Source organism: Chelon labrosus, assembly GCF_963514085.1.
Source record: "Chelon labrosus genome assembly, chromosome: 12".
Taxonomy (NCBI): domain Eukaryota; kingdom Metazoa; phylum Chordata; class Actinopteri; order Mugiliformes; family Mugilidae; genus Chelon; species Chelon labrosus.
Window position 1 is genome coordinate 4,973,179 of NC_140345.1, and position 18,153 is coordinate 4,991,331.

At 43.3% G+C, this 18,153-nt stretch overlaps 1 protein-coding gene across 1 annotated transcript; it reads right to left on the reverse strand.

The window, feature by feature from the left end:
• Window positions 1-17,179, reverse strand: ago1 (argonaute RISC component 1). Its single transcript, XM_084556722.1, has 19 exons — window positions 17,075-17,179; window positions 13,519-13,705; window positions 11,172-11,292; window positions 10,050-10,231; window positions 9,502-9,638; window positions 9,060-9,194; window positions 8,850-8,937; window positions 8,018-8,165; window positions 7,788-7,907; window positions 7,568-7,690; window positions 7,312-7,445; window positions 6,812-6,996; window positions 6,461-6,620; window positions 5,943-6,033; window positions 3,878-4,072; window positions 3,591-3,725; window positions 3,407-3,508; window positions 3,129-3,328; window positions 1-2,857 (listed from the first exon to the last, which is right to left on the reverse strand). Exons 1-19 carry the CDS (start codon window positions 17,097-17,099, stop codon window positions 2,749-2,751), a joined length of 2,577 nt encoding a protein of 858 aa, XP_084412848.1. The 5' UTR covers window positions 17,100-17,179; the 3' UTR covers window positions 1-2,748.
• Between the last annotated feature and the right edge of the window lie 974 nt (window positions 17,180-18,153).

Below are 18,153 nucleotides of genomic sequence, written 5' to 3' on the forward strand. Positions count from 1 at the left end.
ATATTTGAAGTGATTTTAACGCAATGCTCCTTTATTTGTGACCGTATCGAAAAGCAAACAAGACACGACAGGAATTCATAAAAAACAATTTTTTATTTTCTTTAAAAAATAACCCTCCCCAACAGAGATCCCATACTATCACATACAGAGCCAAAATAATATGCTTCCATGTCCTTTCATTCAAATCTACTGGGAAGTGCTATGACAAGGACTGTTCTTGATCAGTGGCATCAATATTGCTTAGTCAGACCGTGAGGCTGTGTGGAGAGAGAGGAGTGGACTCTCCGGTGTCCACATGATACATTTTCAGGGCGACTGCCATTTCGTCTCCCCCTCATTTGCAAGGTGCTTTGTGGCTTCAGTGAGTGAAGAACTGCATCTGGTTTCAGTGGTGCTGGGAAATGCCCCCCCAGACTTTTTTTTTCTCTATTTTTTTTTTTTTTTGAAAGCACAGAATGAGGGGTAAAACACTGGCCCCCAACTGTGAAAGGCCTGTCAACTGAACTGGTGGGCCAAAATACATAACAGGTTAATATTATATATTCATATATATACAAATCACCTTGGACACAATGAAGGATCAGTAAAACGGTGTACAAAGGCATTTTGATTATGCAAGTTCATAAACATGATTTAAAAATCAAACTCATCTGATCTTTTATCTTTTAATCCCTTTCAGCTCAAAGGGGCTCTGACCATCAGACAAAGTTTGAGGCGCTTAAAGGGCAACTGAGGTGTAATTTTGAGACCGTCTCTACAGTGCCCTCTCGAGGATACACTCTGACACTAGTCACAATATTCATAATAATAATGACAAAGAAAAACAAAAGCAGTCTTTATAACCATTACACAATCGAGGCAAAACGACTGACGGGCAGTGGTGAGCGCGAGGCTCCTACCTCTAAGAAAAAAACCTAAGTAAGGTGGCTCAGAATATCCAGTCATAAAAAATAATCACATGCATTTCTTTTTCTTAAATCCGGAAAGTGACTAGATGTAAAGGCAGGGCATATTAAGTAGTAGTAATAGAGGCCCACCCTGTCCAATGTAGCAATCCCCTATCTGTGCCGCCCATGCACACAGAGCACCAATAGGGACTGGCTAACACAAAGTAGGGGATTGGGGCAGGGGATGCTGCAGGTGTGTGACGCTTAAAGTGAGAACAGTTGGCAAGGATAGAGGGTGATAATGGAAAGGCTGATGGGTGATAGTTTGGTTTCAAGGGAAATAAGTGGACAAGTGCATTTGAACAGGTCTGTCTCCACATGCTAAGAAACTGAGAGTGAACGGGGAGGAATGTGTGTGCTTCTACTATCCAGGTTAAAGTTGTAAATGCCTGCAGAGGGAAGAGCTCTGTGTTATTAAAAAAAAAAAAAAAAAACTGGACAGGTGCAGAATAGGTACTCAAAGAAGTACGTGGGTGGAACAGTAGAGCGCACTGTGTGGCGTCATCTCTGCTGATACATGTTGGAATGTGCAGAATGAATCGGAGCAAGGTCGACTGCTGAATGAGAGTTCAGCTTTGCAGCACTTAAGTGATCACAGACTTGTTTATTTGCCTGCTATCAAATCTACAGAATAGTGTTGCCTTCGCCTATTGCCTTTGTTCTGAAAGCTGTGCATGTGTGGGCGTGAAAACTTCTAAGTAGTCCGTGTCAAGCCTCAGAAAATACCAGTTTCACCATTCTGAAGTAAAATAAATCAATAAGTAAATTAAAAAAAAAAAAAGTGCCTCGTAAATCCTAAAAGAGCAATGTGTACAGAAACAAAAGATTATCTTCCTGTTTAAGTGCCCCTTTTCCATTGGTTGGCATCACTTTTGGCTGGTTAATAATGCTGGTTTAGGTGCATGGGGTGCAAGTATATTTGATACACTCTATGCAAATGGTCCCTCTACTGTTATGCTAAGCTTGCCTCTATAGGCTAAATCTCTAAGGGACTGGCCAACCAGCACAGAGAGTGCGGCAGGACTTCTCTCCAGTATCTACGATATGCTACACCTGCTCTTTCTGTCTCTGCTAATTTAAAGACCAGAGGGCTAGCCTCCCATGTACTAACAAACTCCTTATGTGCAGGACTGGTGGCACCTACATGCTAACGCTAAGTGCTAATGTACCATACCTCAGACTCCTCAAGGCTGTTTAAAAAAATAACATTATTCAAAAACATTAAAAACATGAATGTAGTTCATGACAACATTAAAATGATACATGTAAGTGTGCGTGCCCAGTACCACCCCTTGGAGGACCCCCCTACTAAGGGGCTTGGAACACTGGCATCCGGCATTCGGATGGGTAAAGAGGCAGCATCGTGGTGGCAGTTAAAAAAGTATTTTTTAAGATTTTGTCTTTTTTTTTATCGCCTATTTTTCCTCCCATCCGTATTGCATACTTACATACATAGGAGTGTGAAGGTAGCGTACAATACAATTACATAATAATACCCACATTAAAAATTCAACATAAAAAGAGCAATAGTCCTGTTAAAGTAAAAACAACAAAATGACAATAATAATAATAATATTCATAACCTTTTGAGTGCATGAGGCTGCGGAGTCTGTCTGTGTATGTTTAATGGGAGAAGGGCCTTATGTTTCTAGGGTTTGGGTGAATGACTGACAGGTCTGTGGTGTATGTGTAGTGGGCAGTCGTTGGGAGTAAGGGATGGGGATGAGGTGGCTGTGGGCCGTCTGCCCACTCAGGTAGAAATGAGGTGGGAGGGAACAATGGCGGTGATGGTTGGTGGAGCTCAGGCGAAGTACATGGTCCTCAGGGTGTCATGGTGAATCTGAACGGCTTTGGCCAGCGCCTGGGGGTCCCGACCGTTGCTCTGACCAGACACATGGCTGCCCTCTCCACTGCAGGGTGGCGACGGGGAGAGAAGATGAGCGGCAACGATCAGTTACATTTTAAGCTTGTTCATTAGAATAAAGTTATCAGTGGCAAAGTCTCTCAAACAAAAAACGGAATCTAAACATCTGGCTTATCTGATGGCAGACATTTTGTTGTGAACAAAATCAACTCAACAGCACTCAGATGACTGTGTGTGGTAAGAAATTTAAAAGCCAACGCAGGGTCAAAGACTTAAACTGAGAAACTCTGTAGTATGTTTTCCATAAGCACACTAACCTGTCATGTTCTTTGTCTACCAGATGGTAGCGGGCACGGAAGGCCACAAGACGAGCATAGTAGGCTGGCGCAGGGATGGAGACGGAGCGCGTACAACGCACGTAAGTGTGGCACAGCTGGTAGGTTAGAATCTGCAACTCGTCAGCCGTGAAGCGATTGTCGTCCCATAGGACGTAGTAATGAGACGGCCGGCTGGTACCCTGGTGACAGACAATGAAAATTAGATGGAAAATATATGCAAAAAAATCTGGCAGAGTAAAATGATCGTGAGCGCATACCTGTATGCCTGCATGGCTGCACAGGTAGAAGTCAAACTCAAAGGGGTGAGTGATGCTGGTGTCAACTGTAGTCCCTGCAGGAATATTCCCACTCTTTCCAATCTACCAAAAGAAAAGACAGATCAGTATTTATTATTTGTATAGAAAGGCAAATGACCAAGTATGAAAATGGAACAAAGCTCACCCTTTCAGACTTGTCAGCACAGAAGAGGCGTGTGTGGTGGCGCTTCTGTACTACAATGTAGGTGATACCAGGCTGATAGTCTTTCTCCAACTTTATGCATGCATCCCTGATGGCCAGGAGCTCGTAGTGGAGAATCTACCCATAACAAAACCATAAGTTAGCACTCAAGTGGCAAAAATACGCAAAATGCACTTTGCTAACATAATTTCATGATACTGATCAAATAATAGAAATCCCAGATTTCAAAACCTTTTGGACATTCACTGGAGTCCGTATAGCCAACATACCTGTGGCAACTGCCCCTCAGGAACACCATCCCTGTAGAAAATAATCCTGGTGGGCTTGAAGCGGGTCGACTTGTAGAACTGAATTAGCAGCTCACGCACCATGTAGGACAGATCTTCAATGATTTCCTGCCTGGGTCTCTGGACGCGCACGGTGGCACAGTATCTGCTGGGATGGGCATCCATACTGCCTACCACCTGGAAGAGAGAGCAGGAAAGGAGTGTGAGCTAAACACTGTCTGAGTTGCTGACCGATCCCCATGGGTATACACATACAAAGAAGTGTATCTTTGGGTCCTGTAAGGCATTTCATAGAAAGACATATGTATAACTGAGAAGCAAAAGAAATTGAAAGGTTTGGATGTAGTATAATGTGTAATGTGAATCTGTAAATCTGTCTACATAGAAAACATTACAGCAGATACAACAAAACATGCTACCATGACAACAGAAACCTACTTAGTGTGATCTGTTGTGCATCAACAGTTTTCACATTGCTACAGTTTAATAGATGAGTCACGTTTTTTTCCCAGTGTGTGTATATGTGGACATTAGCGCCCCCTAAAGGCTGCAGCTGGGACGTGCATGAGGCCCAACACGAACCTTTTATTGCTCCTCACTCAAACCCATACACTACAATCGTCATCATTTTTCACCGGGTTTCTCTTCGGTCCATGATCAGTACCACTCTCCGCTCCCATCCTCCCTCTGTGTGACTCATTTGTCATAATTGCTAGGCAACAACGCAGCCAACCGCAGCCGAGCTGAGGTCAAGGGCGGACGAGGGTTGACGTCATTTCCTTTGTGAAAGTGAGTCAGTGATGAGCCATTTGTTTTCCTTGATCCCGCCCTAACTCCTCTTTTACTACATTTTGTTCCTTTGTTAGGTCCCATTTATTGCGTATCACGACTAGAGGTCCACCGTAGACGTCACAATATTGACACTCGAGGCAGGGTGTGTTTGGGCGTTAACGACTACTTTAATGCGTCGGAAATCAAACATGTGGATGTTTTAAAGTACTGATCAACCTACACGCTCACATCGCACGATATTATTTTCTTAAATTGTTTCTAATCCACTTTAACAGATTAAAGGTGTTTCAGTTTCTCTGCCTCAAACGATTTATTTTTAGCTGTGGCATTCTTCTCTTAATGTACCTTCATTAATGTGTGCCATGGCCACCTCTTGCAACTGTCACCAAGCAACAACAACCTCAAGCATTTGTTTTTCTACGACATCTTGAGATAATTTGCATTATTTAAATGCCCTTGCTATTTCTTGATTTGCCTGTAAAAGGAGTCAACTCAGTATCTGAGCTGCCATTAGAGAAGGCAGGGAGAGTTTCTCACAACTAACTTTATTTTTTGACTTACTTGAGTAGGCCACAGCATTGTGACCGCTGACGGGTGACGTGAATAGTACTGATGATTTCATTACTACGTAATGTTCCTCTGCACACCACAAGGCAAGTGGTTGTTCCTTTCATCCTGGTGCCATGTAGCATTCATTTTTTCAGCAGCTGCCAATTCAACACTTCTCATTCCTCAGAGCACTTTTGATAGGTACTGACAATGAAGACTGGGAACACCTCACAAGAGCTGCAGTTCCTCTGACCCACTCCTCAAGCTATGAACATTTGGTTCCTGTCCTTGAACATGTTTCCTGCTTCTAACTCTCCAATGTTCACTTACAGCTAAATATATCCCACTTACTGACTGGTGCCATAATGTTGTGGCTTGGTGGATATTTGTAAAAAATAGATATGCCATTGATTGAGGTCTGTTGTGGCTTTGAAAGGATAGAAAAACAAGATCCTTGTTTTACCTAAATGGACCTACTTACCTGATTCAGGTTTGATCCACTAATCTCTCTGTATCAGTACTTGAATTTGACTTGCATTTTGTCATGATTAAGGAAGTAATCATGGGTTTAACCTGCACGCCCAAATTTGACAAATGGCCTGCCTCTGTGCGGCACACCTTACTCGTACATTCCCTTCCGCTTCCTGAGATTGTGTTTGAGGTCAACTATGTGTGGCAGAATGAAGGCGTTATCTCTGAGACTTACAGCAGTAATGGAGGGCTTCTTGCCATCTCCAGCAGGGGGGTGTGTGACGTCTGCTCCCAGGAAGATAACCGGCTGCTGAAATACTGCTGACCTGAGACAGAAAACAGAAGAGGAGATGCAGAGTGAACTTGCTCATCCAGGCAGTGCTGGGTTGCTTTTAAGGAGTTATACTGTATTATCGTCACATATGAAATGGTGAGATGGATCCCACATCAAACTAAGAGAAATTAAAAATCTCAACTGAATACCGACACATTAAGTTGTATATAGTATGTGGAGAAAGTTTGGTATTAATCTACTGATTGAATATTGACACATAGTTAGTGTACAGAGCAAAGAACTGTGGCAGTAGCTTTATGTGAATGCATTAACAGGGTTAATCAACTATACTGTGTGTGACAGAAGTATTATTCATCTTCCTGCTGGTGTCCTTGTCCAAAATATATCTAATCTCTATTACAGAAAAGACCATACCTAAAACATGTACAAGTACTAAAATAGCTCAAACAGAACCTTACCGTTGGTGAGGCACCAGGATGTTGTTGATGCCTCCCAGCTTCACATTGATCTTGAGGCAGAGGTTGGACAAGGTCTGAGGTGACGTCTTCACCACGTTCTTCACCTGAACACACTGGGTCGCCATGCCCAAGAGGGTGTCCCCCACTCGCTTTACCTCCGCTAAATTGGAAAGATTGTGAATTAGACATCACAATTCTTATGTACTGAGTGAATATTTTATAGTACAGTTTTTCAAAAATCCCATGATGATGATGATGATGATGATGATGATGCTTTCACAGAAAAGTCTGGTAACTATGTCAGACCACAGCATTTAATAGTTTTGTTAAAGGTTTAACAAAATAAAATACCATAGACTGGCGTTTTTCCTGGAAGGATGACGATGATGAGCTGAAGACCAGAGTAGGTGTTCTTCAGGTGTCTGAACATGGGCTCCACGCTGTCTGCTCCCTGGGCGTATTTACAGAAGCATGGCTGGCCCTGAATTGGCATTCCAGCATCCTTCGAGATTTTGCGTAGCTGGTCTGTGAAGTTCCTTGGAAGAAATCAAGAGTGTAGCTGATATTAAAACTGCAGCAAAAAAGCTAATGTATCAGGAGGCCGCGTTGTCTTGTGCAATTCTGTCCCTGCCTTAAAGTTATTATGAACAGACAAAATGCATTTAGGTAAAGAATTCCCAAACTAAAAAACTTTGGTTTTTTAAATAAAAGGCTTTTTAGTGGCACTTTTATTCTCCTGCAAGCTAAACGACTAAATTAAAACTGGATCTAATGACTGACCTCTATCGAATGCAAGACACAGCCCCTCATAAAAAAAACAATTCCTACTGCTACTGCTCATTAGTACTTACTTGAGCACCTCTTCTCTGCATTGTTTCTGTGGGGCAAAGCAGGCAATAGCCCACACTTTGATCTCAATTCCGTTATAAAACTGCTTCCCCCTCATGTCCCACACTCCCTGGTTGGGGGTAGCAATGGCGCGGTTCTGTAGAAGAGAGGACCAGAGGAAAAACTATGTACGCTGCTTTGTGTAAAAACATGCAAATGAGTGGTTGCATTCTTGCTATCACAAGATTTCACTGCGCTGGTAAAAGAAGCATGTTTTACCCGTCCTCCATACTGAAGAATAGGAGCCGGCAGCACTCTACCCGTCACCTCAGCCATGTCATCTTTCACCTTGATCCCAAACTCCTGGATGTACGGGTCTAGGTTGAAGTTAGCATTCTTCATCTGTGGAGAGAGAAGGACGCGACTCACGTTATCACTGCCTCATATGTCCCTATACATTATGTGATGCCTCGATCCACTAATCCTCTTTACAACTCACCAGCCTGCTGATCTCCTCTTGTCTGTCAGGTGCAGAGCGAGCTGTGGCTTTGATCATAGTGGAGGTCTGATTATCTGTGAGTTTTTTGATGCATCTTTGACCGGCTACAATGTTACACACCTAGAATGAGTAAATACGGGGTGACTGGGACGTAAACATCCGTTATTCAAACACAGTAAAGATGGTTGCAGTACATCATACTGTTGCAACACTCTTTATTGGTTCCTCACCTCCAGGGGAAGATAAGTGTGCTTCTGCTCCTGTCCCACCTGTAGACAGGGTAGGTGGGGGTATTTGAGCTGCAAGTTGTACTTCTGCTTGAAGTACTGAGCCACTGTACATTCTACTGTCTGTCCGCTTTCAAGCTGGAGTGGAAACCTGGCAGAAAGAAAGATCAGAGACACAAGCGTTATCCTACTTCATTGAATGGCTGTATTACAACTGCTTCTCCAGTTTAATTAACAGCCTAAATATGTATGTTTTAAATAAAGAAATAAGTACATTTATATTTATTTTAAATAGCATTCCTAACCTTTCCCAATATAGGGAATTTTATAGGGCTTTTAGACCTTATAGGGAAAGGTCTAAAAGCCAAGCTGAAATACCAATAAATACTTGTTGATGCAAGGACATTTGTCAGTTTGTTATAGAGTATTCCAGCCGGAGTTACTTGTAGAGATGACACTGCAGGAAAGTTGGTCTGAAACCCCTCAGTTGGGAAATGATTATGCTCCATCAACGATCATTCAAATCATTTGAGCTTCATGTGGCGATGGACAGAAGAGTAACAGCCACCTAGTTGTACAAGTCATCTAAGCGAGTTTAATTTGTTTCTAACAAAATGGCTGTAAATGTTGTTTTTTTTTTTTAGGACTATCCAATAATGAAATGAAATCCCAAAGGAGAGTGACCAGACTCACACTGCCAGGACAGCATGAACTATAAATGAAGGTGCTGACACAGTGGCAATGTGTTGGTCCAACACAGATAAGAATTTTTGTATATGTTGAAAAAATAATAATGATGGATGCAATGTGGAACGTGGTCCAGAGTTGTTCTTACGTTTGGTGGCTGGCAGGACGTCTGGTGACATTGCATACGCGATATTTCCTCTTCATTTGGCCACAGTGGGTCACCTCCACCTTCAGGCCTGCCAACAATAAGTGGTTTGCTTTAGAAAAGGGCATAGAGGTGTATAAATTTTAAGAATTTTTCTCGCACTGGGCACATTATGCTGTTTGGAAAGTATTTTCGCGACGCCCGGTGGCCTACCTTTAATCTCCTTTGTAAAGCGGACCCTTTGCGAGTCAGTGAGAGTCTTGGGCTGCTCATCGATGTTGCGAATATCCAAGACCTCACACATGAATTCAATTACAGGCTGGGCTTTGTAAAAGGCCGTGGCAGACACTAGAGGGAGACAGAGCAGAAATATGTTTACTGACCTCTGATATCAACACGGGTGTATAGACGTCCAGAGTAGTTTTTAGTCTTAGAGGGTACTTATCCATATCCATAACTAGTGTTTCGAGCAGCCAACAGAAAGATAAGCTGCATACCAGATTCATGATAGCATTTAGAAGTCACTGAACGTTCAATTCCTCTTTGATCACAGATTTTATCTTTCATTTCTGTCTGGTCATGCAATGTCAGTAAGACCCACTGAGATCACTGCATGACTCCACACAGTCTGCTGAGCTTGTCGTCGGTGACTCACCATCAATGTTAAGCATCATCTTCCACATGGCGGGACGCACAGACTGGTGGAAGCCAAACCACACTTCCCGTCCTCCGCCCAGTGGGTGGTAGTATCCTTCAGGTGGGGAGAAAAATGAACGACCCACGGGAGTGTACCTAATTGGAGGGGGTGGAAACGTGATGAATGTGCAAATTCAGAGCATGACTTCGGCGTGAGTTCATATCCAGTAAAGTCAGTGCTATATTTTCTGAAAGGTAATTTTTGAAATAAAGAAAAATCTGACGCCTGTGGCTTGAAGACTACTTTTTTTTTTTTTTTACAAAGCCACTGATAATTATTTTGTTACTTGAACTTGAAACTTTCACACAGGTCTCAGCTATCAAGCATCTTTTGTTAGGTGATTCTGACACCTGGAGCTACAATCATCTTATTCACGTGATGAGGGCAACTCAGTTAACATGGTTAAGCTGCATATATGCATCTGTGCATATAACTTTTAGCACTTTCTGATGATCCGAGTTATGTATGTTGCATCTGTGCCTGTCAAAGATATAAGGGGTCACTACCTCATAGAGGCCAAGTGGCGCATGGCCACATCCAGGGCTTGAACTGAGTCGAGGGGGACCTGCAGCCGGCCGCTAACCAGGGTCTCCTGCAGCAGGCGCCATGACACCTTGGCCAGCCAACGGATGGACACCTTGAAGATTCGATCCTTACCCTCGCCAGGGATAGTGACCTCAAAATCCACCTGGAGTCATAGAGGACAGAAAGAGCTGAGCTTAAGAATGAGGAGACGGACATCAACATTGCGTTTGTATGCTTCTATGCCTATAAATATGTCCATATGCCATACTACAAGAGCATTAATCAACAAAGAAATCCTTTGCTTTTTACTTTGCTTTATTTTGCAACTCTTGGGAGTTGAATGAGAGAAAATCAAAGCCACTCTCAAACAAAGACAGAAAATATGAAGCTACACCAAAGTAACATTAGCTTAGCAGAACTATTAGGGTTAGCCGCGGTCTGTAATAGTAACAACATCTTACACAAACCTCTAAATCTCACTACTACAGACATTCTGTTTTGCTTGTTTAATCCTTACAAAACCAAGTGTGTAATGTCAAGTTGCCATTTAGAAAGGTTGCCATATCCTTAGAAGCCAGGAGCTGCAACTTCCCCTCTTGTTGACACTCTTAGCTTGCCCCTCATCTGGTCATGACTCCCTTGGACAGAACCATCTTTCTCAATTTCCAGTGTTTACGCTAAACCGGCAGTCTGGTTGTTGGCTATGACCTCATTATTTACCAGACAGATATAAGAGCACTAATGATCTTCATCTAACTCGCTTCGGGAAAGCAAAAGAACACACTTCCTCAACTATTCATTTCATATTATAAATATTAGTACTAACTTACTCATGAACACAACAAAACTGAAAGTTTGCAATCAGACAGTTAGGAGTAGGTGTTTGTCATTATTAGAATATGGGATGAAGACATACTACATGTGGTCTGCAGTAGTTTAAAATAGTACACACTTTTCAGCACAATTCAACTAACCCTTCCCTAGAGGAATTCTGTAATTCCCACCTGAAAGGGGCTTAAGACTTTATTGATCCCTGAGGAGAAATTAGCTGGCGATTATGGAGTTGTGTAACAGTGTAACACAAAACCACGGCAAACATTTACCTTCTCACTCCCAATAGGAAGTGCTAGCACAGTATAGATGTTCTTCTTGCCATCGTACACTGGCTTCCTGTCACCAAAGAGCTGGGGCTTGAAGTGCTGCACCATGTACTCCACCACCTCTCTGTAGGAAGCAACGCACACAAAAACACAACATGGGATTAATGCGCAGCAGAAAGAGACAGAACTCCCACTCTGCTAATTAAACCCATCGCCCCATTGGAGGTGCTCAATCATGATTGAGGAGGGCAGTTCTTAAGATGATAGAATATTGATCAAGCAGGATACAGCTGGTGGGTGCAATATCTCGTGGTCACGGGGGGAGAGTCAAGGACAAAAAGAGAGGGGGTACATGTGGTGGTGGGGGGCACCTTTCAATGCACAGTTCCTTGGCCTTCATTTAAGTGTGGGGGGATGAAGAGTTGTTTCGAAAAGGAAAGGTCAAAGGGCTTGACCTTTTCATGCCTTCTTGGACCCTTTGTCTCAAATCTCAGAACTAAAAGGAACAGAAGCTCAAACATCCTGCACGTTAGATGAGATGGCACCAGCACATTTTCTTGCACATGACCTTTTTAGTATTACAGATTTTCTGATGCCTGAAACTGCTGAATAATATATAGGAAATGGTTGGCTTCATTGTTAATTAGGAAGACAACAAAGGATTTTCCTCCTGTGTTCTCTGGAAAACATCTGCTGAGATCCTAAAGGATTTTAACTACAGATAATTTGCTTTATCCAAAACAGACGACACTAGGATCGGATCAGGCCTCTTTTAACTGACAGAAATAAATACTGTCACGGCACTCAGTTCAGGTTTTGAGATCAGCTATTCATTTCTTTCGGGCGACAAACAAAACATGTGAAGTATCTAACTAATTAAGGCTGCACAAGGCAATATAAAACTGTTAGGTGGGCATTTAGCTTCCAACAGCTTGATGCCACTCTTCACTAATGCACCTCTGCAATTATTGTCACTGTAACTGTTTATCTGGGTTTTCTACACTGAGAGATATCAGCATCTTATAATTCATAAATGATTATCAGCAATTATTCAAAAGCCTGAGGCCATTAGTAAGCCACAGTTGGGTACCATATAACAGACAAGAAAGAGGAGCTATATATTATATTCCTGCTCCTAGCCAGCCCCTGATACACACTCCACGCATAAGACAACCGTTGAACATGATAGTCAATCATATCTTGTTGACAGCTACCGCAGAGTCACAAGCGTGACACCATTTCAGTGTTGTACTGAAAGCAAAAAAGGAAAAACTGAGTTTATACCTTCATGAAAGGAGCAATTCTCGTGTATCAAATGAGATAAAAACATATGTTTTGTGTGGCACATTGCCTGTTGCCCTCAAAGAAAGACAAAAAAGTCATTTTTAAATGAAGTAACTCTCTGGAGGGCGGTGATAAAAGTCTACAAGGCAGACAGGCGCAGCACGATTCCCCCTTGAATGTTAAAATTGGATTAAAGTATTTTTACAGGCTGTTTATTGCTTGGATTAAAGTAATAACCTTGCCAAATCATGAACATGGCAGTTCTGTTTTGTTTCATCTGTGAGGCAGATTGGAAACTATCTCCTCCATTGGTGACTGCATCGGGCCGCACACCATTCAGTCACCAATTCAAGAGCGTCTTTAGGCGTACTCCGCAGCACAAACAACGGCCAAGGTGAAGGGGTCAGTTGAGTTGAGATTCACTTTTGACACCACCATCTGTCCAGTCGGTCACATGAACACAGCTGAAGTAAGATTTCCTACTTCTTGACATGATCCGTGTTAAATCCTTTCTTGATTCTCCAAACTGACACCAATATGATTTCACTGCGGCATAACTTTCTGTATAAAGCTGAGTATGTAACATATTATTAGGCTTGTGAAATATGCTGAAAATGTCTCTTAATATCTACTTATACTGCACCACAAATCAATGCTTTTTCTAAACTTAAGTGCTTAAGACCATCCGACTAAGGCAGGCTTAAACGTTGAAGAGTTCTGAGCTAAAAGTAACCGTTTCCACGAGCAAGAACGTGGTAAGGAACCTGAAAATAAAAAGTCACTGGGGTTTAAATGTTGATGCTGGAAGCTGCTAATGCTGCCCCTGAAAAGGCTGACAACCCAGTGGTTACTGGTGGCTGTTGGGGTTTCATTATCCAATTTCAGACTGTACCACACAGCAGATATTTCAACTGCTCGTCGGCTTGCTCAAATGCAAGCCAGGCGGCCACACGTGAGAAGCAGTGATCTTTCAAACGAACGTGGGAAATCACAAACAAAAAAAAAAAAAAAGAGCATGAAATGTTGTGACTGAAGCTGTAATTCTAGCCGCCACATGTTCCATTACCTGTTGACTCGTCGTGGGCACTTGTCAGGCTTGATGTCCACCTCGTAGTGATAGACGTCCATCTTTGGGATCTCCACTTCAAAGTAGTTGGCCAGCAGCTTGATGGGCTTGCCCACGGTGCCCATGCCTGGCCGGCGGGGGGCATGGAACACCTGCTGCAGGGGTGGGGGGAAGACCCCCATGGGCACTGGACAGGCAAAGGATAGGAAGCCATTGACAAGGACAGGAAGAGAGTTTCAGAGCAAAGACGGAATGAGGCAAGCGAATGTACACAAAACAGGACAGAGAGAGGACAGGAAAAGCACACGTTAAAGGAAAGAAACGGCACAGGCAAAGCGGACACGCAAGAGATAAAGAGAAGTGCAGAGGTGGCAAAGGAAGCGGTCGTGAACACAAGGGGCGAAGATTTGTGGGCATAGGCCAGGAAGGAAGCGTAGGCATGGGCAAAGAGGACACGATAAGTGTCCACAACAGTCAGTTGCAGAGGCAGGAAGGCAGGGAGAGGGAAGATAGGACAGGAAAGAAACAACGACAAGGAAAAAGTGAAGCAGCAGATAGAGACAGGATTATGTCATTGAAGAAGTGCAAGGAGGGGAATATTGACAAGACAAAACAACAAGATGAACAAGGAAGAGGAAAAGGGAGGACAGAAAGACATAAATTAGTAAAGTTCCTCTTGAAGTAGAAAAGTTTCACGTTCAGTTATGGCAATCTGTTTTGTGCTTCTGATCATTTCTCTCTCAGACTAATTACAGACAATTCGGATCATTGATTAATTGTTTAAGGAAAAGCGGCAAACTTCTGCTGGCTCCAGATTGTTGATTGGGCAAATTTGCCAAATAACAGCTTTTTCTAATATTTGTGCACTGAATGAGGAAAATAAATAGATTGACTTATAATAGGGCTGAAATGATAGCTTCACCAAGGGGAACCAAGTACTTTAACAACTGCTTTACTTTAGGACAATGTCTAATTTCTGCTTCCATTGATCTTTACATTGGGATGTGGCCTCATACAGTGCGGGCCTACAGAAGCAGTATTTTCTAAACAGTGCAAATCATGCAAATCCCATCCCTCTGACGCGCGATTATCAGTGTCCACACTAGTTCTACGTGATAGAAGTAAAGTCTGATTGAGTCGGGCGATCTGGTAAAAGGCGGGGTGGGTCCTAGACTGGGTGCTACATGCGAGGCTAGCTGTGACTCCTGCCTGAGAGGGGCCCGCTGCTTTAACCTCAGGGTCCCCAGAGAACAGCCCTCCTCCACCACAACAAAGACCCCAGCTGCCCTGCTCCTCCATCCCTCACACACAAACACACGGGTGTACGACAGCGTGATCGCCCCTGCTACGGTGAACACACACCCATGCACACAAACACAGGGGGCCCCCCTCTACATTCCCAGCCTCACCATGGAGACACCACGGCAACACGGCATTGTCATGGATATCAGGGGACCTGTCTGTGAGTGTGTGTGTGTGTGTGTGTGTGTGTGTGTGTGTGTTTTGGGGGGGCTAAGACGGGAGGAGGGAGGGAGCCACTGTGGTCACACTGAAGAGACCTCGGCCTTTTTGGTCCCGCACTGACCGTGTTCCCACATCGGGACAGGGTGCCTGTGTAAAAACTCTGCTTTAAATAGCTGCTATGGAAATCCTTGTGTTAAATATACCACCCAATCATTTTTTTCTTCTAAGACTTCAGAAAATGATAAACTCAACAGGCACGGTGATGGTCTTAATAAACACTGAAAGATGCTCTGCTTAGTGTAGGATCACACATTTGACCCACACTATAAACACAGACATCGGGCATGTGGTGAACACACGTACTCTATGTGCTAGATAGCATGTATGTGTGCGAACGTGTCTGTTGTGATTGTCGCACACAATGACACACACTTCGCCCGCGTGCCAGTGAAGGCAGATGGTGAGAAGCAGAGCCAGCGCTCTCACATAGCCCAACACAATGGCTGTCTTTCCCGGGCAGTAAGACTTATGGCTCAGCTTCAGTGCTGCATCACAACACGATCATACTCACTACTTGCTGTCTTTACAATGACGTAATGAGACCAAGTCACAGGGGAATTACTGTTTAAAACATATATCTGGGATAATGTGTACGGGCTTTTTGCTCATGTTTTTAAAATAACAGAACTACACTATACTTTGTTTTTTTACTTTCTGAGTTCAGTTTATATCTTCAGAAGTCTCATGGTAAAAGCGTAACTTATGCGTAGCTAGTACTACTGAGCCTAAATGCAAACACACACCGAAATATGAAAAGACTATCACAGACATAATGGAACAGTATTTAATGCTTACTAGTAGACTCTGGTTGCTCATCACAAGTAGCCAAGAACATGAATGAGAAGTAAGACCCAATTATGCACCAACTGTTCTGGCCCAACTAGTTATGTCTCCACATATTTGGCTGTTGACCATGAGCTAAACATGGCAATCAGATCAAACTTGGAAAATAGCACTTTGAATCATCACACTTCAAGCACAAAAGCGGACTTTGTAATGAGGGGCCCCGGGGGGCCCTTCCCCCAATCCCCCAAAAAAACAAAAACAAGCCTTTTCAACTGCGTTCAAGGTTCATGATCTAGATTGATAATGTGATTTCGATCTCAGCTAATTGTGCAAATAAATGCAGCGCAAGGAAGCTATTCGGATAGTTCACAACACTGCTTCAATTAAAAGACAGAACACTGTATTAAAAGCATTGCCGCGAAAAAAAAAAAAAGGTTCAAGGTTTTCCGTGATATGTGGACTTGAGACCTGGGCATGCAGTCAAACTCTGACGCCTAGTTTCTCTAATTGCTTGCCTCCACACCTCAGTGTTAACAAGAGGACTGCCAAATAAAGATCATCTCTGGCACTGATAGACACTGGCTGTAAATGGAAAGTAAAGCATGCAGAGTCAAACCACACATTCAAATGCACTGCCCATGTCTCTGTCCCCAGTACTAAAAGCAGGTTCCTGACAGCTCCAGCAGCAAATGTGCAGACATCACAATTTTGGATTATTTTGGGTTTCATATAAAGATGAAAGGGCTGAACTGTGTGCTTTTGAGGAAATGATGTTAAACACTCTTTAGACAACCTTAACATTGTGAGCTACCATAACCTGTCAGTGTTAAAAGGGAGGCTGGTGTGCTGTGTGGGGCGTGTGGGGTGCAGCCAGCTGCTGCTGCTGCTGCTGCTGCTTGAAGGCGGGCTTCACCTCGTCCCTCCTCACCGAGATTCCCACGACCTCCCTGCCCCCGCGCATGGCTGAGGATATTGTCGGCGCTACAAGATACTTGTCTATGGCTATAAATCTAGATAAATAATAACGTTTTCTGTTAAGAGTTGTGCATGCAGTCAGCAAGGGAGACCTCCCCATCTCTCTGTAAACGTTGCGATGCAACTGAGAGGGTTGACACCAAGCCTCCGTGTACATCCCCCTGACGCCAAGGCCAGACTACGGTGGCCCGTTTCTTAACTGTAGTCTATATCTGCAGCCACAAGCTAAGGATGTGTATCATTTAAACCACTGAAGTAAAAATAAACCTACCAGCGCCAGACGGTCCCGGCTCCATCCCATTCACTTAGCCGCGCGGGTACAAGCTAGCTAGTCCGGGGTGCTGTGGCCAAACCGCCGGCCCCTTCAGGGTGGAAGCGTCTCAGACTTCCAGCCCCCTCCTCTCGGCGTGTAGTCTTCTCCCTTCTCGGTGTACCCCCGCCCCTTGCCCCTTCCAGAGCCCCCCCAGACCCGCAGAGGAGTTGAGGCTAACGGCGATAGCTGGCAGTTGCTCGTCTGCCCGTTGACCCTGGAGCTAGTCACGGCAGAGCTGGAGGGCGATACCGTCTTATTTTAACAACTCTTCCTCCCCGGCGCAGCGTGATCCCTCCCGGCGCTGTGATTTGGCCGATTGTCCGCGGCGCTGTGATTTCTTGTTGGTCTGTTGTGCTCCTGCTCACCGTTCAAGCAGGATTCTCCAGCGGAACAAAAAAGGCCAGCCCCTCACCCCCCAAAATCTGAAACTTCTTCTCTCCCATTAAAAAGTGCAAAAGAAATGTTGGGAAACTCGCTGTCTCGCCCCAGAGGTTGAAGGCGGAACTGCACTGCAGATATGCAAACATCAGACAGTCACGAGTTTATGTACTCAAAATGTAATTTTTGAATAAATTATCAGGAAAGTTACTTAATCCAAGATATTAAACCACAAAATTTTAATACATTCAGATAATTCTAGGCAAATATTATTTTTTCTTTACACTTACTAATAGGAGATCATTTATATTGCAGTTTTCAAAGTTTCAATTTAAGTTGACGAACCTAACAGCTTGTCCCTTTTAGTTGTGGATATGATACACTTGTTAGTAGCAGTTGACACAACATGTATCCCATGTTTGTTTTATTTTTGTCCCATTTAATTATTGTTTTTTTTTTTTGTTTTTTTTTTGTTTTTAATTTTACATCTGTATAGGGTTTTATGATTATTTTGTTGCTCAATTTTCACTTATGCAACATATTTATTAAAGTTTACGCCAAGTTTATTTGTCTATTCATACATACAGTATATATATATAATTTGTTTGTGGTCATAGTTTTATAATCTGCATTTCTTCATATTTTATTATCAGTTAATC

Excerpts from the sequence above, each read along its gene's own strand:
- ago1 (XM_084556722.1), bottom strand. The coding sequence starts at position 17,099 with ATGGAGCCGGGACCGTCTGGCGCTG. Across the intron at positions 11,293-13,518 it reads TGCCCACGACGAGTCAACAG|AGAGGTGGTGGAGTACATGG; the intron begins GTAATGGAACAT and ends TGCTTCCTACAG. Across the intron at positions 6,997-7,311 it reads TGCAGAGAAGAGGTGCTCAA|GAACTTCACAGACCAGCTAC; the intron begins GTAAGTACTAAT and ends ATTTCTTCCAAG.